This window comes from Agelaius phoeniceus, chromosome 4 (assembly GCF_051311805.1).
Source record: "Agelaius phoeniceus isolate bAgePho1 chromosome 4, bAgePho1.hap1, whole genome shotgun sequence".
NCBI classification, from domain to species: Eukaryota; Metazoa; Chordata; class Aves; order Passeriformes; family Icteridae; genus Agelaius; species Agelaius phoeniceus.
In genome coordinates, this window is record NC_135268.1 from 12881885 (window position 1) to 12903182 (window position 21298).

Sequence of the window (21298 nt, forward strand, 5' to 3'; positions counted from 1 at the left end):
AATGTGTGTGTGGGAGCTGAGGGTGGGGAGGCCGGGCCGCGTTGCGATGGCGACGGGCGGGCCCCTTCCGGGGCGTGGCGTGCGGGGCGCGCAAGGGCTGCCGGGAGCGGCATGGCTCGCTAGGCGGCGGCGGCGCGCGGGTGAGCGGGCGGGGGCCGCCCTGAGGGGACGGGGCAGGCACAACGGGACCGGCACCGGGACGGGAGCGGAGAGGGGGACAGGGGAGCGGCGGCCCAGCTCTGTGCGCGAGGGTAGGGGCGGCGAGGCTCCGGTATCCCCCGACCGGTGGTTTCCGCCCGCCCGCCGGGCTGCCACTTTGTTCCGTCCTGCCGTGAGGTGCCTCGTTAAGCTGGTGCAGGGCTCTCCTATCCCTGTTCGGCTTTGCTGTTCACGTTCCTTAAGGTTCCGGTAGTGCTCTGACACCTTGAATGTGTTGTTCAAGTCCGTGTTGGGGAAAAGGAGGAACACACAAGGAGTAAATTGCTCCTCCGGGATGTGGTCACGGCACCGATCCTGCCGCAGCTCACGGGGCCTTTGGACAACACCGCCAGGCCCGGGAGGGGCTCTTGGCCTGTCCTGTGTGGCGCTGGGAGTCGGACTCAGTGCTGGGACCCCATCGAGCTCAGCACATTCCGTGATAAATAGCTGCTTCTGCTCCTAAATACCTCGGTGAGGCTGACACCTTTCTCTCGCCTTTTCCCCGTGGCAGAATCATGGACCCCAGCTTGCTGCGGGAGCGGGAGCTGTTCAAAAAGCGAGCCCTCTCCACGCCCGCCGTAGAGAAACGCCCAGCGCTCTCCTCCGACTCCTCTGCTTCCAAGAAGAAGAAGGCCAAGGTAGAACAAGGGGGCTCCTCCAGCTCAAAACAAACCACAGGTGGGTGGAAGTCTCCTGTCCAGCAGGTGCTTGGTGTTTTCTGCTGTTTGCCTTTAAGCTGTGGTTTATTAATGTGAATAATGCTGTATCTGTGAGTTTTGCTGGTGGATGTTGTCAATTTCTCTTCAATTACCACTTTTGCTAAGAAAGTCACTTGCACAGTGTGACTACTGTGCACGTGTGTTAAGCCTCATCCCATGGCTCGTTTGCTGTTGCTCTGTGTGAAGAATCTGTGCTGCCAAAATTATTGATGTGAAACTGTGCTTTGGATGTGCTTTCGGAAACTGTGAGTTTCGGTGCTTGCTGGACAGGCAGTGCCATTCATTTTCTCTGTGTTTGCCATATTGGGTAGGTCCTGGATCAACCTGGTCTAATGGAAAGTGTCCCCATGGCAGGGGGTTGGAACTGGATGATCTTTAGGCTCCCTTCCTTCCCAACCTGTTTGGTGATTATTTCTGGCAAAAGAGTACCTAAAACATTTAGGTAACTCTTAACTTGGAGGGTGTTCATACCTGAGATGGATTTTCCCAGGTGTATCTTGTTTGGGAATTTTGTTTTAGGGATTTTGCCTGGTGTGTCTTGTTTGGGGATTTTGTTTTAGGGGTTTTGCCAGGTGTTTCTTGTTTGGCTTGCATGTTGTAATTAGCAGTTGTCTCATTTCACCTGGGAGCTAAGCTTTGCTCGTGAGCACCAGGCATTCCAGGGTTTTCTGCCTGTTTTACTGAGGAGTTGTGGCATTTCCCTGGGGAGGTGGTGGCACTGATAATGAGTCTCCTAGTATCAAATAAACAGTTAATAAAGCAGTACCAAAAATAGTGGGAGTGTGTGGAAAGTGCAGCACCGGGGAGAGGATTTGCTCCCAAAGCAGTGGCAGTTCTCAAGTGCACTCTAAAGGTCAGATCAAGTGCCAGGAGTTACTAAATCACAAAATACCCTGTTGTGCAAACTCAGTCCATGCTCATATTTTGAATAATACCCACGTGGCTCTCTCCTAAACTCCAGGAGAAACAATAGAGCTAAAAACAACAGAGAAAAACGTCAGGGAGTTTGGGAGGAGGGAAGCATCTTCTGTCCCAGGGGAAGAGTTGGGAATTTGGGTATGTGTCTGCAGCTTCTCAGGCACCAAATAAAGTATCAGCCAGACATTCTAAAATAAATCAAGGGAGGCCAGGTTTCCATCCATCCCTTTTTTACACTCTCCAAATAAAACAAAATTCTGCGTGGAATATCCTAGGCTGCGTCACTGGGGTGAGTGAGGTTTGCTTGGAAGAAGAGATGGGGAGTCAGGAAGAGGGCAGAGGGTACAAATGTGAGCCTGATCTGGAGGATTTGAGCAGATAAAGAAGGTTTCATCTTGTTTCTGTGGTTTCTGTGGGCTGAGGGTTTCTTTAAGTGCTGTTGTGGCTGTCAGACAATTCGCTTACACAAACAGGGACCCGAGGTGGCTCTGAGGAGATAAAGTTGATCTTTTATGTTGCTATGTTGCTGGCTGCGTTCCAGGCAGTACCAGAGAGGCTCCAGGGTTTCTACAACATTTTTATGCTGCAGAGTCAAAATCCTCTGCCTCAAAACACACTTTTTATTTCACTTGCCAGATTGGCAGATGCCTGTCAGGATGTGTGGGTGTCAGAGACAGGAGGTGGAGTAACAACCTGGTGTTGGGAAATCCCTGTCCCACTGCCCCAAAGAGACAAAAATAGGGTGGTCAGTCCTAGTTTTGTTGTGCAGTGGCCACAGAGGTGATAAAGGGAGTCACCTTTATCACCTTATAATTTGTGTGCTGGCACTGATAGTCCCTGGGTATGTAGTGCCTCCCTGGCTCTGTGGTTCTGTGGCTCAGAGAGCCTGCCCTTGATACTTTTTGAGGGAGGAGAGGTTTGGAGACAATGCTAATCTTCAAGAGACTGTGCAGCTAAATCTGGCCTGTCTGTGAAGTCTGGCTCTAAGCTTCCCACTGCTCCTACAGTGATTATTATACAGACATTACTGTCATTGTTTCAACAAGTTATTTGAAAAAATTCAAAGCTAGTTTGCTCAGTTCAGAACAGGAACTGAAAATAAATGAAATGGATCAAATCTGTTAATTTCATTTTATTAATCAATAGTAAATTGTGGCTGTGGTCTTTGTCTTAAGACCTTTGTCTCAGTGGTCTCTGCTGACAGTTGTCAAGAGTCAGAATCTTCAGGGGCTGTTTTGTGGGAAAGAATCATCCTGAGTCTTCTCTGGTACTGTGCAAGGGGCCACCTTTGCCTTCTGTTCCTTGTGCCCACCCCCATTCTCCTTTGCAGACCTGTGAAATAAAAAGCTGGGATGAGTCCCAGCATATGTCGTTCCATGTGCTTCTCAGGAAGGCATTGCCAGAGCAGCAGAGGCTGGCGTGCTGCACACACTGCCCTCTTGTGTGCAGCTTGATGGGCACTTTGTGGGAATGCTGCAAGTGTCCAGAGCCTTTCCTTTTAGGAGAGAGCCAGGATTTAATTCAGTGCATCCTGATGGCTACTCTGGCCTCTTGAGCAGGGCTTCCCAGTCTGATGCTGTCACACAGCAGAAGGTGGCATGTCATCCTTATCACCACTGGCATTATCTCTGTCATCCATCTCAGTGTGAGTCCTAAATGATCTTGTACTCAGGGCATTGGCTTCCATCAGTTGTGCTTTTGATTTTGGGCTTGAAGAAGTGTGTCTGTGGGGATTTGTGACTGCAGGAGGGAGTTTGCTTCTCCAGGTGAATCACTGGACTAGCTGTGCTAGTTCATCCTGCCCTGGGTGTCTTGTGACTCCATCTCCCCAACCAGTGCCAATTAGCAAGTCTTCCACTGTGTCCAGATCTTCTGGAGCTTAGTCATGCTCAGCCTGAGAGGGTGATTTGATACATGCAAAAAAAGAGATCATTATAGGTACTGGTCAGGGTTTTTCAGACATGGATGGACTGTGAGGTCTCTTGTGGCTGTGGCCATTTAGGTGGGTTTTGTTTCCTTTGTGACAGGAATGTTTTCTGGGGTTAAATAACTTGTCCCACGTGTAGCTTTGCTCTGGGACATTTCTGTGGGGATTCAGGAGGGTGAAGGACTTGCCAGGAGTTACTGTTGGCTACACTGTTGGACATTTTTATTACAGTTGTCATTTGTAACTGCAAAACTTGAATGGTTTTAAAAACCACTGTCACAGCACAGCACGGGGGGCTGGTGAGCCAGAGGTGTGAGAGTTCTGTGGCCAGGACATGAGCAAGGGCTGAGTGTGAACTCTGAGATGTGTCAGCAGGCAGATGAAGTCAAGTGAAATGAGTCAAGCGAGATTCTCTTGTGCAAAGTGCTGAAAGCTGCACCTGGGCTGGGTGCCATCCCCCTCCTCAGTGTGGGAGGTCTGTGGCCCATCTCCCTGTGCTCTTGGCAAGAACTCCACCAGTTCCAGTTTGGCTTTGGAAGTTTGGGATAGGGGTGATAGATCTGGCATGTCCCACTCCCTGTAGTGTTGTGGTTGCCACAGAAGCAGCAGCCTTGAGGCAGAGAATTGTCCCTGTTCATTTCCAGCAGTATTTTTGGATAGGGTCAGATGTTCTGAAGGTAGTGGGTTATGCAGGTGTCAACACCCAGAAATTGTTGGCCAGACTGCATATGAAGTAAGGGGAGAACAGCTCCCTGGAACTGGAGAAGTGGGGGAAGAAAGGGTCAAACTACCCTTAGGAGAACTAGAAGAGACCATTTTAGGGATACATTTCTTGTTGGCTTAGTCTTCCTCCCACCACCCTCTCTTCTAAAAGCAAAAAACCCTTAATAAAAAGCACTGCCAAAGGCTAGAATGCACCCAGTCCTCTCCTGCCTGAAGGGTCTCTTGCCTTCCAACCCTCCTCTCCCAACTTTTTTCTTACCCCTTGTCTGTCTGTCCTGTCCCTGTGTGGTTGACTCGGTGGGACAACACTGCTGTCTTTGCACGGAATGTGATCAGACTGTTGGACATTTTATAAATGTTTTCTTCAGTTAAGCAACAGAGTTTTATGCATGTTAGGCAGCATTTGTTTGGTCAGGTAGACAAAATTCTATGCTAGTCACTCAATATAAACAGCAACAGTTCATCTAAAAACAACAATCTTTTTCCCTCCCATAACACTGTAGTAGATTGTCTTTCTGCTGAGCACTTGGAAAACCTTTGCCAATTATTCCAGCTCACATCCAGAGATAAAATTGCCACTGTGGATATTTAAGTCCAAAAGAAAAAAGCACACAACTTGTTTGTTTGTAAGCTACAGGAGGCTTCATTCCAGGTGTCAAACCAAGTTCTCCAAGTGGAGGTGCTCAGTGCTTCCTACACCACCTCTGTGTCTCGCTTCCTGAAGCTGTTCAGCATTGCTCTGACAGGATTGGGCTCGTTCTCCAAGTCCTTCACAGTTTTGTTTTTCACACAGCAGCAGCAGTCCAGCAGTTCATACAGGAAAGCCAGCACCACCAGAGAAACTACAGTGAAGATAAATATGATCAGGATGACAAAGCAGGCAGTGTTCCAGTTGTCATGGAAAGGGTAAATTTTTTGCACTTGGAAGCCCAGATACTGGGAGATGGATGTAGTAGTTTCATTCCAGTGGGTGCTATTGAGGGTTGCCATCCTTGAGGAGCTGCCTGGGTATGCTCACTGGCACAGATTTGGGAGCTGAAACACAAAAACAAAGCTGTTGAGAACTGTCAATCAAGGAAACACTGTGATATTATCACAAATTGGAGCTACTTAGACTAAGTTCTCAAAGTTTCTACTAACATGGATTGTTGCATACTTGTATTTGCTCACCAAAATACCAAACTCCAGGTGTGTAAGTTTGTGGATAGACCTGGAACATTTACTTTGGCAGTGTCTGGTTCATGCAGGCATGATGCGGTGTAAGTGATTCAGGAATGAGAGAGCTTTGCTTCTTTATTTCAATTATATGCACAAACAGCTTACAAACTAGATTTTCAAGGTGTGCAGTGGTTTCAACCACCTGTGCATCATCAGTCTTGTGGTGTGAAAGGCCTTATTATTTTGGAATTGCCTATCAGCACAGATTTATTCACCTGCAAAACTCTCTGGACTTCAGGAGGGCAGATTTCCTGACCTCTTCATTTCCCTGCTCTTCCCCTGCTGAGTGGTTTGTGCTGGAGAAATTTGGCTGCCCAGATGGCACTGGGAGTGTTTGGAAATCTTGTTTGTGGTGCTGTAGTCACTGGGGTGGATAGCAACGAAAACCCAAACCTTCCTGAGGAGTTCCTCCTTATTTTCAACTCTGCCTAAGCCTGGCTTGGCACCCAGCAGAGGAAGAGGCTGCTCTGTGGTGTGGGGAAGATGAAGCAAGAAGCTGACTCCAGCAAATCTACTTTTGCTCAATAGTCTAATGCAATAAAAGTTGTCCAAGGAGCTACAGTAACTTCTGATTATCTGCTGTGGCCGTAAGGATGTCATAATAACCTTTGAATCCCTCAGGCAGTTTAAAACTGGTGTGGGAGGGAGGAGGGGATCAAGTCAGGTCTCCATTTCTTTGAGGAAACAGCAAGGAGTTTTTAGGTGGAACATGGTGGTGATGGTGTTTACTAAAGCAGTCTGAGCACCTGTCCTTATTTCTGTGAAATTATTAAAGAAAATGGTGAAAACCAAGATCATGCTGCCAAACCAGCCTGTGATCTATGTCTTATTTTTATTGTTCTAATATTATACATTTTGTTCTTTATCCTTTTATCTTGTGTGGATTTAAATTGAAACAAAAGAGCTCTGTTGTTGGGAAGGTCCCTGGCATTAGTGTTTCACACAGACATTTATTGGAGCAGTTGCAGTAACTTAAATCTGTAGCTGGGTACACAGATTAGTAATTGAATATACAGTGTATAACTGAGATGGATGGGATTAATTAAATTGTTGGGGTTTTTTTTTTCCTTAAACAAAAGTTTACAGAGCAAATCCTAGCTAAAAATACTCCTGGCTTGAGTCGGGTCCTGGCTTTGAGAGAGTGGCTTGGTTTGGTCACGGTGTGGGAAGGAAACTCAGCCAACCTGTTATGGGGCTAAAAGTCGTGAGGGTTTTTGAAGGGGTGGCTTGAAGACTTATTTCAAAATAATCCACGAGAGAAAGCGAGAGGGGGGAGCTGAATAAAAGGATTTGGAGTCCCCTTTGAGGAGTAATTAAAATAAGCAGGATTTAATTGTGTGTTTTAAATGGCAAAAGGATACCTTTGGGAAAGAAAAGAGTTTTGTTTTGAACTTTGTAAACAGATTTCTAGGACTGAGGGTTTTGTTATATGTAAGTTTGCTTGCTCTGTAAACACCAGGCACAAAACCAGACTGTTTCTGTGATGCAAAATTTAATAAGTTTTGGTGGGATTTTTTCATTTATATTGCTCAAAGTGATCAAGATCTGTGGCCACTGGAGGGATTGGTCAGATTTGCACTGTTTAGCCAGAACAGCTCTCTGCCAAGGGAGTAGCTCTGTTCCCAAGAGGAGAGGAGTATCTTGAGCACGGCATGGCCGGGAAACAGTGCAGCAGCCATTCCCTTCCCACTCCACAGGCTTCACAGGCTCCATCAGGACAGCCAGCCCCTTCCCACTCCACAGCCAGCCCCTTTCTGCTCCACAAGCTCCATCAGGGCAGCCATTCCCTCCCCACTTCACAGCCATTCCTTCCCCACTCCACAGCCAACCCCTTTCTGCTCCATCAGGGCAGCCATTCCCTCCCCACTCCACATCCACTAATAGGGCAGCAGTTTGCACAGTGGAGAGATGTTTGTCTTTATGCCAGGAGATGGAATTTAATGCTTCTTGAGGAGGAGGAGGAGGATGATGATCTCTCCACAGGGTGAGGCAGATAAAGATCAGCTACTCTTTGCTGTAATTATTGAAATACGAGGCTGAAGTAGCTGTTGCTGACTGTTCAGAATTAAAACAGCACTAATGAGGTTAGTGTCCTTGAAAGCTGTCAAAAATGGGCTGGTTTCCTGCAGTTTTACTTATTTTGTAATGGCACAGGTCAGATTTGTATCATCAGCCAGTCTGATTTACAGTCAAGTCAGCAGTTGTACATATCCAAAATGCAACGAGTTAAATATTTAATGCACTAGGTTTTAATTTAAAAGCATTAGCATCTTTGGGCACTGCAGAGGAGCAGCTTTATTTGAAATCATGGAGCAGAGGGAAATGACTGGCAGAAAATCCTTTTAATGCAGCTCTGAGGAAGCCCTGTTTAAGAAGGCACTGAGCATTTACAAATCTCAGGTGCATTCTAACCTGGCTGTTTGCCTTGTGTCTATGGCTGCTCCAGTGTTTCCAAAGGTAACAGCAGGCACAGGGATTTTCTCCCTACCTGTTTCTAGAACAGGTTTCTCCTCCACACACACACAGATCTCTTTTAGGCAGCCTAATTTACGGAATACCCCCTGGGAGGTAACGATGCTCACATTTCAACTGGAGCTGCCTTTGTTTTAAGGAAAACCCTTTTGCTGTCATTTCTGTGCAAACACATAGAATCAATCACCAGGAACGTGAGGCTGCAGGAAACCAGCCACCTCCCCTGCAAGTACGAAATCCATTTTGTTTACTGAATCTTGGCTGGTTGTGTTAGCTCTGCTGTAAGATGGAGTGGTCATCAATTTTCCATTAGTGCACAGATGGTGAAAGTGCTCATCTGATCGTGCAAGACAAGCTCCTCCACATTCAGCGGGATAAACCCTGCTCAGCCTAGAGAAAAATCATTCTGATTCCAAGAAGCTTTTACAGGTTCTCAGCTTACAGGCATATTTTCTTTCAGTAATCAAGATAAACCTGAGAGAATGTTATAAAATGATACACACCTACCTCTTGTGTGAAAGGATGCTGAGAGAGCGCCGTTCTGGTCCCTTTTTTTAGTGCAGCCTATGGCACAGCTAAGATGGAGCTTTCCTTCCATTGGCCAGAGCACGATGCTGCTGACAACTTCCTTTGTGCTCATTTGCATCGAGCCCTCAACCCCAGGAGTAAATCATTCAGAAATGTGACTCTTACTGTCTGGAATGAGAAGCAAATGCCTCCCTGTTCTTGTTTTTTGGGGTGGGATGAGCTCGTTAGCAGAGGTTGGCCACGACCCTGCTCTGCTTTGTGCCCGGATCAGCCATCAAACCGTGACGTTTGAAGTGTTAATATCTGCAGATTTCCAGCCTCGCCGTGGGGTTAGATTCCCTTGTCATCGACTGCAAGCAGGCAGATTAAACCAGATTATCTTCCCGATTCAATTCAAATCTGACAGAACAAAAACATGATAAATTGTCTTAACTGTTTGTTGTACCTCTGAATTTATTTTGGTCTCTTCAGACCTCTCATTGCATCTATGATTTTTCTATTTATTTATAAAATGTCCTACATAGACATTAATTTTTAATCTTTAAAGGGAACCTTGTAGGGAAAAATCCCTATGGGCTACATCTTCAGGGAGAGCTGGCTTTTGATTTTCCTTCTTTTAATTTAGTAACCAGAATAAAATATTCCTCTGTAGCTACAGTGATATTTCTATGTTAATTTTAGAATTGTTGTGCTTATAAAGCCTTTAAGACTTTGATGTCATGTAACAGCTTCACGATTCTGTTCTTTTCTCTTGCTACAATGATTTTTCCACAGAAACAATAGGAGCTCCATATATCTGAGATAACTGTTGTCCTGTCAGATGTGTTTAGAAATCACCAGAGGATTAAACACTCCCCATGGTGACAAAGAGATGGTGTTCTTTTTCTGGAGTAGCTGAAATTCCAGAAAATTGTTGCCATTAGGTTTGAGCAATGTTGTGCTGGTAATGAGCCTGTGGCTTGTGATAGTGGTTTGTGGATATTTGTGTTTAATGTGCTGTGCTAAGAGCTGACGTTTATTAAATGGTCATTAACAACCTTGCAAGAACTTTTGAAACAAAGTGCTAGCAAACCTCATGATAAAGACAACCACAGATGACAACAGAGGGGGTTCCGAGTTGTTGTTCCAGTGGTGCAACACACCAGGTTGAATTGGTTTGCATTTGTATGGCTCTGTTTAATAAATTCTCCACTAGAACCACTTGAAACAATAATTAAAAAAAAAATTCACAGCCTTCCTTTCCCTGCTGTGTAACCACTGAGTGCCTTTGGGGAAGAAGGGAAGCTTTGTGCCCCCATCTCAGCAGCAGGAAGGTATTGGTGGAGCAAAAGCAGTGCATTATTTCAGCGTGGATTCATGTAGTGTAAATGATTATGGGATGTTAAGCCACCAAATTAAACATGTTCTCTTGTGCCAGGAACTCTGCAGTCGCTTGCTGCTTTCTTAACTTTTTATTTGTGGAGTTCTGCCCAGAAATGCTCCAGAGCTGTGTCCTCCGAGTCCCTGGGTCTGGATCAAGATGTGTGCAAGGACTCACCTGGGGGTGGCTGCTTCTGCCACTCCTGTTTGTGATGGAGCTCAGACCCAAGAGGAAGCTATCAAAGCACCCTCTAATTGTTTGTTTTCTTTCTTTGTAGATCACAGCAATGGATCATTTAACTTGAAAGCCCTCTCAGGGGGCTCTGGCTACAAGTTTGGAGTCCTTGCTAAAATAGTGAATTATATGAAGGTATGGTGTTTTGGTGTAAAATAATACTGGTTTTAAATAATTTAATTGTTTCTTGTCCTGTGGCTAGAAAATGCTGAATGTTTCAACCTCTGAAATTCTTTTACTGCAAGAGTGAGAATTTCAAGAAACTGCTTGTTAAATTCTATGTGCTGTCAGTAAATGAAATTGTTGGCATATTTTTTCATAACTGAAATCCTGATTATCCCAGGTCACTCTGCAACCAAAATAATGGTGTTTATTTGCAGGAATTTCAAGATGCTGTCAGGTTTTGGGATTCATAGGCTAGTGATCAAAATAAAGTGTAATTTGGTGCTAATCTCAGCTACTTTTTGGTGATTGAGTTGCTGAATAAAGTGAGTACAGAGCTGTAAGAGATGCTGTTTGCTTTTGCAGACCCGGCACCAGCGTGGTGACACACATCCATTAACCCTGGAGGAGATACTGGATGAAACACAGCATTTAGATATTGGACTCAAGCAGAAACAATGGTTAATGAGTGAGGTAAAGAAAACACATGTTCAGATTTTCATTAAAGAATTCTGATAAAGCTGAATTACATACATTTGTAAAATTGTTAATATGTCATCCCTTCTTCAAGAAACTACTAAGTCAGACTGTAGCATTCCTTGCTGACAATACTGATATTCTAGGGAGCAGAAACCTCTGCTCTGGCACTGTTGGTTGTGAGGGAAGCTTGACTTTGCTGAAGTCTTCCAAAAAGTAGCTCCAGGCTTCTTCCATAATGAACCAGAATATCAGAATGGAATGGAAGAGTTCCTCCCAAGAAGCGTATAAAAAGTCATCACCGAGCCTTTGCCAGATGAAGAAAGGTAAACAAATACCCTGCAGCACCAAAGTTGGGTCCTTTCTCTCTTAGAGGTGCTGTGTGTCATGGTGAATTGTAGGATCCAAGGATTTAGAATCTGTTTCAACTCAAAGCTCCAGCCTGGCAGCTGTAACGTGTGGTTCATGTGCTCAAAAGCACACCAGGAAAAAAGTAGTAAGTGTCTGCACTGTTTCAAGGTTTGAAATTTCTGTCCCTGTTGCAGGCTCTAGTCAACAACCCAAAAATAGAAGTTGTGGATGGGAAGTATGCCTTCAAACCCAAGTACAACTTGAAAGACAAAAAGGCTCTGCTCAGGCTCTTGGACAAGCACGACCAGCGAGGGCTGGGAGGAATCCTTCTGGAAGACATCGAGGAAGGGCTGCCCAATGCACAGAAAGCCATAAAGGTGAGCAACATGTGGCTGCAGTTCAGCTTTCACTTCTCACAGGGAAGAGAGACACTAAGACAGAGCTTTCTCATGACCTGTTGCTGTTCTTTTGATAACTCACGTGTCATTTCAGCAGATCTGATGTTGTGGCATTTTCTGTATTTCATCCTTTACGTTCAGATTTGCCCTGATGTCTCAGCACAGCTCTCAGAGCTCTTTCTCACAAAAAACTCCTGATCTCCCACATTCCAACTGCAGGCATTTAGTTCTGCTTTCACACCTTGACCTCAGTCCTCTGAATCTCCTTTTTGATTTATTAGTGTACTCATGTGTTTCATGGCCAGTTACTTTGCAGCTTCTCCAGTTTGTTGTTGCTTTTATTAGCCCAAGGTCTGGCTCTGTTGGGGTTGGAGACCTTCAGCTTGGAAACAAAGTGATTTTGAGTTGTTGTTTTGCATTTGTTTTTGAGGCTTTAGGGGACCAGATCATCTTTGTTAATCGCCCTGATAAGAAGAAAATTCTTTTCTACAACGACAAGAGCTGTCACTTTGCTGTGGATGAAGGTAGGTGTTGTTTTACATGGGGGTCTCCATGACAGTTGATCTGAATTCACCTTAAGCACATCTGTGTATAAGCAGCCTTCAGGTAGAGCAGTCTTTTAGGGTGATAATGAAATATTAGGTGTGTCCAGATGTGAAGGGAGTGTTGATATTAACATGAGGCTAATGAGACCAGCAAGTGAGTCCAGTGGTATCTTCTTTATGATGTCTGCATTGGAACATGGCACCAGGAATCCACCAGTTGTCTTCAAGAGTAGTGGTACAGAAGAGACTAAAAGCCACCTCACTGTGACTGAAATGGCATCTAACATTTTGCTGCTTAAGGGGAAGCCAAAAAAACCCCAAAAGAATGATTTGGGGGTGCAAGATTTTTGTTGGTTTTTTTTCCTGTTTATGAACCATGTGCCTTTTACTGGCGAATGCAGCAAGAAGCCATAAATGGAACAGAAGGAGGAAGCACGGAGGGAAGAGATGTGAGCAAAATTCTTGAGAAGAGGGTGGTTAAAGCTGGGAGGAGAGCACAGATGTGGGGGCAGTGCTGCTGCCCAGGGCTGGAGTGGATTTGGGGCTTCACAAGTTCAGTGTGTTTGCTGTGTCACAAATGGTGGTAAAATCCTCTGGTGCCATTTTGTGCACAGAAATCAGGATGTGTTCCAGTAAGGACATAAATGTCAGCATGAGGTGTCTGTAAATGCAGAAAGGGGAAGGCAGTCTGTGTCAGAAGATCTTATTTGGATGACTCAGTGACATTGAACACTTTCTTTTTTTAACGTATTGTTCTTGTAACATTACACATAAAGCCATTGCATCACACAGCATCACATTATGTATGGTAAAAAAAAGAGTTTTGATACAATTTGAACTGCTCTACTTCCAGGACCACAGGAGGATGCATAAAGATCTTTCTTTCTTTGCCTACCTCCAGGGGAATCTTTATTTCCAATAGAATTTAGCAACTAAAGATGTGTATCGTTAACTATTTGTTATGTACTGAGAGTACACACTTGTAATCTCAGTAATGATAGCTTTGCTTCACAAAGATGATTAAGCATCTACAGCATTGAAAAATATTGAAAAATATCTCAAAAGGTTGAAGTGAATTTCTTTTTAAACGATGATTTCTGTCATTTCTTGGTAGGGGCAATGCAGCTATATGCAAAATGCAGTATGGATTCACTGGGGAATTTCTGATTTCCAAATGTTTAGGAGTTTACCATGAACCCTGTCCTTCTGTTGAGGTAGTGCCTCTTCAGTCCATCGCCCACGGTTTTTGGGGGCCTGAACATGGCCAAAACATTTAGAAATCAGTGCTCTTGCAGTAACTTTTGAGACAGAGCTTTTAAGTTTTAGCCACTGGTTGTATCACAGTTGTGTTGCTAAATTAGTGTTTTTTCTTGTGCAATTTTTTCCCGATAGCAGGAACCGAACCATACTAAAAGAGTGATCAGAGGGAGGTCTCTACCCTGTTGCTATTAGCTTGTAATAACTCCAGGATTAGCTGTCAAATTTCATAACAGAGCCCACTTTGTTAAGATGTAGACAGAGGCATCAGGCAGCCAGGATAAATCCTGGGCTCCTCTTACACAAAACAGAGGGAGCTGTTGCTCCCAGAGGGAGGAAGAGGTTAAAAAAACTCCATAAAACGCCTGGCCTCCTGCTGAAGGAAGGCATTTAAGCTGCCGTGTGCATCCTGAAGGGATTCTGCGAGCAGTGTTTGTAGTTCAAGGTGGCTCTGCTTCCTTTTATCCGCAGGTGGCAGCAGCTCCCCATCCCAGCCAGAAGTGATGTTTTGTTGTTGCTCTGTTCCTGCTGGTTTTGGTTTTCCTTTTGATGCTTTGTTCTGAGAGGGGGCAAGAATATTTTCTCTTTTGTGAACATTGTGATCCACCTGAGTATGCCACAGTGCTGGAAACATCCCTGAGTATGTTCACTCACTCACTGCAGCTGGAGCAGGTCCTTTTTCCAGCCCTGTTATCCTGTGACGAAGGAAAGCCACCCTTCCTGAGCAGCTTTGCTTTAGGATTCTTTCCAGAGCAGCAGAAGGGTGTCTCTTAGGGAGTCACTGGCAGAATTGTCTGTGCACAGGACGAGTTATGACACGTCTCTGCCTTAGCAATGCTACTGCAGCTCATTATCTCTGGCAACGTTCAAATGAAGTTTTTAAAAAGGCTGCAAAATAAGCCTTGAAGTGTTGGCAGACTCTTTGATCTAGCAGCTGATGACAGTTCAAAATATGTTTCTAGTTTAATGTTTATCCTCAGAAATAAGGGCTCTGTGCTCCTCAGTGCTGCTCTATGACATCCCAGCTCAGAACATGTGTTTGCTGAGGGTGATAGCCTTGAAAAGTGGGGTTCCCTCCCACTGCTGCCTGAGCCAGGGCAATTTGTGGAGCTCTCTGCCTGGAGCAGTGGGAGGACCTCCTTTCTGGCAGTGCCTGCCTCTGCCCTTGATGGCTGAACAAGCTTTTTTTCTCCCCCTGTGAAAATAAATCCCAATGTATCGCAGCAACGGAGCGCTGCCTATATATCGAGATCTCAAGGGTACTGGAGGGAGTTTGAGCAGCAAGGAAGGGCTTTTGTTCTTCCTTTTATGTGATTAGCCAAGGAAGGTTCAGGTTGCATGTGTTCCTTCTGGACTTCCTGGCTAATTAATCTGCTGTCAGTGGTGTGGAGCTGAAAGTGTTTATAAAAGCAGGGCCAGATTTCAGGTGCTTCAGCCAAGTCGAGGCTGCCTGTTCTTTGCATGTGAACAAGGCTTTCACCCCCGTGCTGAATGCTGAAAGGCCAGTTGGATTGCCTGACTGCTAGAGATGGTATCTTCCCCAGCTGAATGCACTATAGGAAGTATTTTTTTTCTGAAAAATTAAGATACTTAATTATTTTTAAATTCTTCCTAAGCTTTTGAAGGGCTTTTTAGGGAATGGCTAAAGCTTCTTAAATTGAACACTGTAAAAACTGCTTGGGATCAGTGCTGATTTCTAGCTGTGGTGGTCCAGGGACAGCACAGATTTAGCGCCAAGCACCTTTTCCTTCTGGTATAAATCCAGTGCTGCGTTCCCTGGGACTGCTAGGACTGTTGTTTCTTCCCTTCTACACTGTTATTGTCTGGTTTTATCCTTTGCTCAGCTTTTGGCTTGGCTCACTGAGGATTTTTAAGCTGTTTTTAATCTCTGGCAGATTTTATTAGCTGTGTGATGTATCAGTTTATCTCCACAACCATCTCAACCTTTCTGCAAGAGCAGGTGAGGCAGTCAGAAGTGCTGGATAAGCCTCTCCAAAGTCACCAGGCAGTCATTTACCCATGACTTCATTCCCCAAATGTAAGCATTTACAGAAAGGAAGTGGGTTAGAGTATAATCACTCAGGGAATGTCAGTGCAAATTGTTTTCATCTATGAGGCACCTCGTGATGCTGTAAAATCAAGGTAACTGTGCATTCTTACCCCTTGGGTGTTTCAGAGAGAGAAGGTGTCTGCAAAATCTTTGTTATGCTGCCCTCAGCTTAGCTCTGTGTTGTTTCCTGCTGGTCAGAGCTCATTGTTTTGAGTTTTGACTTTATGTTGCTGGAGATGTCAGCAAACATCTAAACTGGCTTTTCACCAGCTCCTGGTCTCATTTCCTCCTCTCGGTATTTAGAAGACCAGAATTTAGCTCACTGGAGGAGCAAGGAGGCAGCCTGCGAGTAGTGTTGATTCTGTCCAGTTTCTGAATTAACATCTTTTAGTGATCAGATTGCCAGATATTGTGTATAGGATTTGTTCATGACACTTGCCTCAGTACTGGGATCACAGCTTTGTGCCTCTTCTCAGGAAGATCTGCACTGGAATCAGGACTTGAAAGCACTGTGAAAAATGCAAATCTCAGTGAGGGTTCAAAGCACCTGCATGACTTTGACCAGAAACTCCTGGGAGATTTCTCTCCTGGGGATTTTTTCTGGGCTCTGCCTTGTCAAAGCAGCCTAAGCCCTGCAGAGATTGCAGCATGCCTGAGTGTGGCCTGCCTTGCTGTCTTTTTATCTTCCTGCAGCCATTTTACCTTCATTCTGGCTGATGGATAAAATAATTGAGTGGCTCTGAGAGAAGAGTCTCACCTTTTCTGTGCTGTGATGGTGTCAGGATTACCCAGCAGTGAGCAGGGCACGGAATGGGAAAATTGAATGTGCTGTGTCATCATAATGGCTGCAGGCACCACAGGAATGCATACATCCCAACCTGTTCTCCATGGCTGGCTGCAGCAGGCCAGCATGTGGGGAGCCTCCTGCTCCAGCCATCCCCTCACACAGCAGCACTGAGCTCCTTGTGCCCTGTGAAAGAAAAACCTTGTGAAAAATGGATCTTGTGTATTGAAGTCTGCCCTAGGAGCTGCCTTCTGCTGCTGTTGTCTTCTCTTCAGACACACAGCAAAGGCCAAGGTGACAGCACTTGGGATTCTTGTCAAGGAAACTGGGAAGAATCTTTCCCTGTGTCAGCTCAAGGGTGTATTTTCTGAGGTGCAGAAGTACCTCAGCTACAAATGCAGATGGTTGTTTCTTGAGAGCTGCAGTTATTGCCAGCTTTTCCCACACGTTCTCATATTTCAGAGGGGATGTCACAATAATTCAGACAGTGTATTCCCAAGGTCTAAACTTTCCCTGGCTGATAGGGGCATAGTCCTTGGAGACTTAAAAGCCTGACAGGTAATGTGTAAATGGTTCAGTGCCAGCCATCCAGCTGCTCTCTTCCTTCAGACCTTGCATTTAGCCCAGTGTCTGGTGTTACACCAAGTCAGTTTTGTGATGAGGTGATGGATGGATGGATCTCCCTTTCCTTCTAGGTGACACACCAAGTGCAGACAGCTCGTATGCACTGAAGGGTGGCAGCTCCCTGTGGTTCTCCACCTTTATCCTGTGCTTTTTGTTCCAATAGGGAGTGTTTCCATGTTGTTGTGACTCCCTCTTCCCTGGGCAGTAGAGTATTTTAAAGCCCTACATGGAGCTCCAGAATGAGTAGAAATTTCTTTTGCAATTACTGCAATCAAAGCAGTAGTGCTGAAAGCAGCCTGATTTACGGAGGAGTTTTTAAATGGAGTTGCAGAATATGATATGGTGACTCTGGTGGGGCCAATTAATGGATTAAATTGTCTGTATGTAAAGTCCATTCTGGCTCTGCACTTTTGGATCTTGGTGCCTGTTCTATTTGTATTTCTTGGCTGAGTTTAGAAGGTGGATGTGAAGCTGGAGTGATGTTATAACCGTGGCACTACAAGAAATGCAGACCACTGTAGTTAGATATTAACTGTGATCTGCACTTCTGTGCATGCTGATCCCTGAAGAGCTGACCATTTATTTTCTAGTGTTTAATTTTTCACTTCTGTTCCCCAGAAGAATGTAGACCGGTTTAACCTTAAGCACCTATCCTCAGCTTTCCTTTTTTTTGCACCAGGGTGTATTTATCCATCTATCCTGAACTCTAATGAGGAGACACATTTGTTTGCAGCAGGATATTATGGATAAGAGGACAAACCTTCTCCACCTGCTGCAGCTGGATGGGGTGAGGGATGATCTCTGATAGCAGGCACAGGCAGCTATGCTGAAAGCCTGGAAAGCCCCTCAAAATGGATGAGCAGATGGAGGATGTCTTGACTGCAGTGTCAGTCCTTGCATTAAGGGATGTGCACACTGATCCCAGGGTGCTGGATAGCCTCTGTGAGAAGCAGGCTGTGAGCTATCTCCCTGTAACCAAACGTGGTGTTTTGACAGGTTTTGGTTCTCTTCAAAACCACTGCATTACCAAAAACAAATACTGTCATTCTTCAGTGGTGAAATTCCTTTCTTTTGTTTCCTGAAAAGCTGGGGCAGTCTCTTACTGTTGGCAGCGGGAACGCCTAAAACTCAGGCATGTATTTGCATAGAAAAACAAAGTGCTTTAGGCAGGGAATTGTTCCAAGGGCAGGAACCGGGTTGGTTTTGTTCACTCCCATTTGGTTGCAGTGTGCCCAGAGCCAGGATACCTGTGGCAAGTGGGCACTGGAGCATCTCATCCCCTGCTGCACAGGACACATCCTTAAGCATGCAGAGGTTGTGGTTGTTTTGACAACTGTATACTAAATTTATCTGGAAATAAAAGGAAAAATTTAGTCTTGCCTTGCTATGTGTGCCTCGTGTTTTATTTATAGTTTGTTAGCCAGACCTGCTGACAGGATGTATCTTAACTCCCTGCATGGGGAATGAAGGGAGGTAGGATCGTACCAGCCGCTGCCTGGAGAAGGCATTCCAGAGGCTCTGTGAAACTTTACGTGAGGCAGAAAGTGTGCAGGCAGATGGCAGCTGCTCTAATTAAGACTTACTGTCTCTGTCTGTTTTCCTGCTGCTGTGTTTTTTAAGGTGTCTCTCTTCTTTTTAACACCAGAGGAATTTTAGTACTCTGTTATCTGTAGAGCACGGTGTGGATCATATTGCAATGATAAACGGGCTCAGAGCCGCTGAAGACAATGTCTCGAACCCTCAGTAAATTAGGGGATGGGATGATGAGACTCCCAAGTCAGTGGCAGCTGAGGATGTGTAAATGAGGTTGCCATTTCTGGTTAGTGATTGCCCTTCATCGGGATCTGTGAAACTCATTCACAGCCTACAGAGCTCTCGAGATCTCAGGCAAAAAGAGACTCCGTAGCAAACGAACACGAAAAGCACAGGTTGCCTCCGGGTGCTCCTGATGCTCGAGTGCAGTTTCGCTTGAGGGTGTTTTGTTGTTGTTTTGTTGGTTGGAGTTTCATCTTTTCGGTTTTGGGTGTTTTTGGCAGTGCATCAGCATTTGGAGAGGGTGAAGGCTGTGCTGAGTGAGTGCCTGCTGGCGGTGACAGACTGACGTGCCAGAATGTTGGAGTGTTTGAAATCAAGTCTCTCCCCTTCCCTTCCTGTGGGGTCTTTGCCCAGGGTTTGCTCACTGGGATATAAAACCGGGCTTGTCGTTTCAGAATTCCAGAAGCTGTGGAGGAGCATTCCTGTGGATTCTATGGATGAGGAGAAGATAGAAGAGTATCTGAAACGACAGGGTATTTCTTCCATGCAAGAAACTGGACCAAAGAAAATAGTAAGAGATACAAATTATAGATCATCTTCTATAGGAAATCCCTCCCTTCCTGATCCCTCAGTGTTAATTCCAAAACGTGTTGGTGACCCTATGTACAGCTTTGTGGAGCTTGGGGGAGCATGGCCAGTGTTAAAAACTGGAAAAACCAAGTGCTGCAGCCAGCGGTCAGTGATTTTTATGACATGTTAGAGCTGGTGTAATTAATCTGAGCAGCATCAAAGGAGGGCAAACTCCAGGAATCCCCGTGAGCTCCACAGTGGAAGATTCTGCTTGAAGCTCTACAATGCATCAAGAGTAGTAGTATTTTGGGAGGAAGGTGGAGGGGGGGGTGTTGACTTTTCTGCTGAAGATATTTGAAGTCCTGGTGGGATTGTGGACAGAACTGTGGGACATGTACCTGCTTCTGTAGCTGCACTTAAGAATGCCAACTTAACTACTGTGCCTGGGATACCATGGCTCTGCTCTGTCCCCAGGGTCATCTCCCTGCCTGCATTGGAATTGGATGCTGTTGCTTCTCCAGGAGCCAGCACTTCCCTTCCCTGCCCACCCCTGCTTCTGGCAGAGCTCATCTTTCTCAGCAGTGGTGACCAGCACGGTGTCACACATCAGGTCAGATGTCACAGATCTTCTGAGTACTGTTTGTTTCTTCTTGCAGGCTCCCATTCAGAGGAGGAAGAAACCTGCTTCTCAGAAGAAACGCCGGTTTAAGACTCACAATGACCACTTGGTTGGAGTATTAAAAGATTACTCTGATGTGGTTCCTGGAAAGCAGTGAGCGCTTGAATTCTGGAGCAAATGCACATTTCTAGACGGGCTTTCTGCTGCTGGGGCTCGGTGTCTGCTCACACAAGGACTGACTGTATATAATAATGTGATGTGTTTCCCCCACCCCAGCAAGTGCCAGAGGTGAAACAGGTCAGTTTGAGAGCAAGTATGAGCTACTAAATTTAGAGGTTAATTTAATTAGCTAATGGGAAACATGTCTTTGAGTAAGAGGTTCTCACTAGTTGCCTGTTGGCATAGGGTCATAAATGGTGCTCAGCATGTAATGCAGGAATTCCTGCTCAGTGCTTAACTCTGCTTTTACATTGCTTAGTGGGTATTTACCTGGAATTACTTACAAGGGGCTTTCTAGTGGGATTGAATACAGCATTTTTTTTACCTGTTTCAGGAAAACATTTTCCTAAAATCACTGCAGGCAAAGTTTCTTTCACAGTCAGATACACCCACGGTTTATATGCTTCTTCCTTTCCATGGGACTGAGCTTTACTGAAAGGCGGTGATATCTGAGACTCAAACTCAGAAAACCCCGCTCCCAAAATCCCAGCAGGCTGTGGGATGGGATGCAGCCAGAGCTTCCTAATGGTAATTAGGAATTGCCCTCGGCGATGTCTCCTCACTGTTGTGGGTACAAGTGTGTTGCACCTTCTGCTGTGTGCACAGGAGGGAAATAAAACGACGGTGTAATACTGAAGTGTTTTTTTCTTTTAAGTAATAAATTTACAATGCAGGTTTCCAGTGTTGTTCCTTAAAGAATGAGAGAATCGGCAACATTTGTGCTTGTTGCGTTTTCCTTTTTGTGGAGGTAAAGGAATCTTTGCTATATTTTTATCCTCTCAGTGACTTACTGTACTAGGCTGACACTGTCATCTCTTTAATGATGGCTGGGGAGAGGGGAGGAACCACCTTAAATGCAAGCTGCCTGTCGATGCCTGGTGGTGTGTGCAGCACAGCCTTACATGGACCGTGGCCAAACCGTGTCCTCTCCATAACTTATTGTTGTGTTCCGAAGCAGAGCCGGTCAATGCTGATCCTGTTTGCACGGCCCTGCAGGAGAGGAGCTGTTCCTGTGTTCTTCCAGGGTTAGGATCAGAGATAAAAGAGGCGCCTGCAGCTCCCCACCGAGGGCACATCACTGCTGCCTGAGCTCAGGCTGCTGTCTTGTTCAGAGAGCAGAGGCCGTCGGATGCGGCCACGTGAGCAGATGAAGAATGAGGCTTTGTTGCTGTGGCACTGAACAAGTTCTG

The 21298-nt window shown here is 45.5% G+C and overlaps 2 protein-coding genes across 4 annotated transcripts; one reads left to right on the top strand and one right to left on the bottom strand.

The window, feature by feature from the left end:
• Positions 1-43: 43 nt before the first annotated feature.
• GTF2E2 (general transcription factor IIE subunit 2) lies at positions 44-20785 on the top strand. 2 transcript variants are annotated; one of them, XM_054633970.2, is made up of 8 exons: positions 44-140; positions 710-876; positions 10341-10432; positions 10826-10933; positions 11482-11664; positions 12116-12209; positions 19156-19271; positions 19927-20785. In XM_054633970.2, the coding sequence occupies exons 2-8, from the start codon at positions 714-716 to the stop codon at positions 20044-20046; spliced, it is 876 nt and encodes a 291-aa protein (XP_054489945.1). In that variant the 5' UTR covers positions 44-140; positions 710-713; the 3' UTR covers positions 20047-20785. The 2 variants fall into 2 exon arrangements, with proteins under 2 accessions (XP_054489945.1, XP_077032975.1); XM_077176860.1 differs by having other exon boundaries at positions 136-251.
• SMIM18 (small integral membrane protein 18) lies at positions 4826-8995 on the bottom strand. Of its 2 annotated transcripts, none has more exons than XM_077176858.1 (2): positions 8679-8995; positions 4826-5520 (listed from the first exon to the last, which is right to left on the bottom strand). In XM_077176858.1, the coding sequence occupies exon 2, from the start codon at positions 5473-5475 to the stop codon at positions 5179-5181; it is 297 nt and encodes a 98-aa protein (XP_077032973.1). In that variant the 5' UTR covers positions 5476-5520; positions 8679-8995; the 3' UTR covers positions 4826-5178. The 2 variants fall into 2 exon arrangements, with proteins under 2 accessions (XP_077032973.1, XP_054489948.1); XM_054633973.2 differs by having other exon boundaries at positions 8683-8990.
• Positions 20786-21298: the final 513 nt, after the last annotated feature.

Coding starts and splice junctions, on each gene's coding strand:
- SMIM18 (XM_077176858.1), bottom strand. CDS start 5,475: ATGGCAACCCTCAATAGCACCCACTGGAATGAAACTACTACATCCATC.
- GTF2E2 (XM_054633970.2), top strand. CDS start 714: ATGGACCCCAGCTTGCTGCGGGAGCGGGAGCTGTTCAAAAAGCGAGCC. Junction 10,433..10,825: donor AAATAGTGAATTATATGAAG/GTATGGTGTTTT, acceptor TTGCTTTTGCAG/ACCCGGCACCAGCGTGGTGA. Junction 11,665..12,115: donor ATGCACAGAAAGCCATAAAG/GTGAGCAACATG, acceptor TTTGTTTTTGAG/GCTTTAGGGGACCAGATCAT.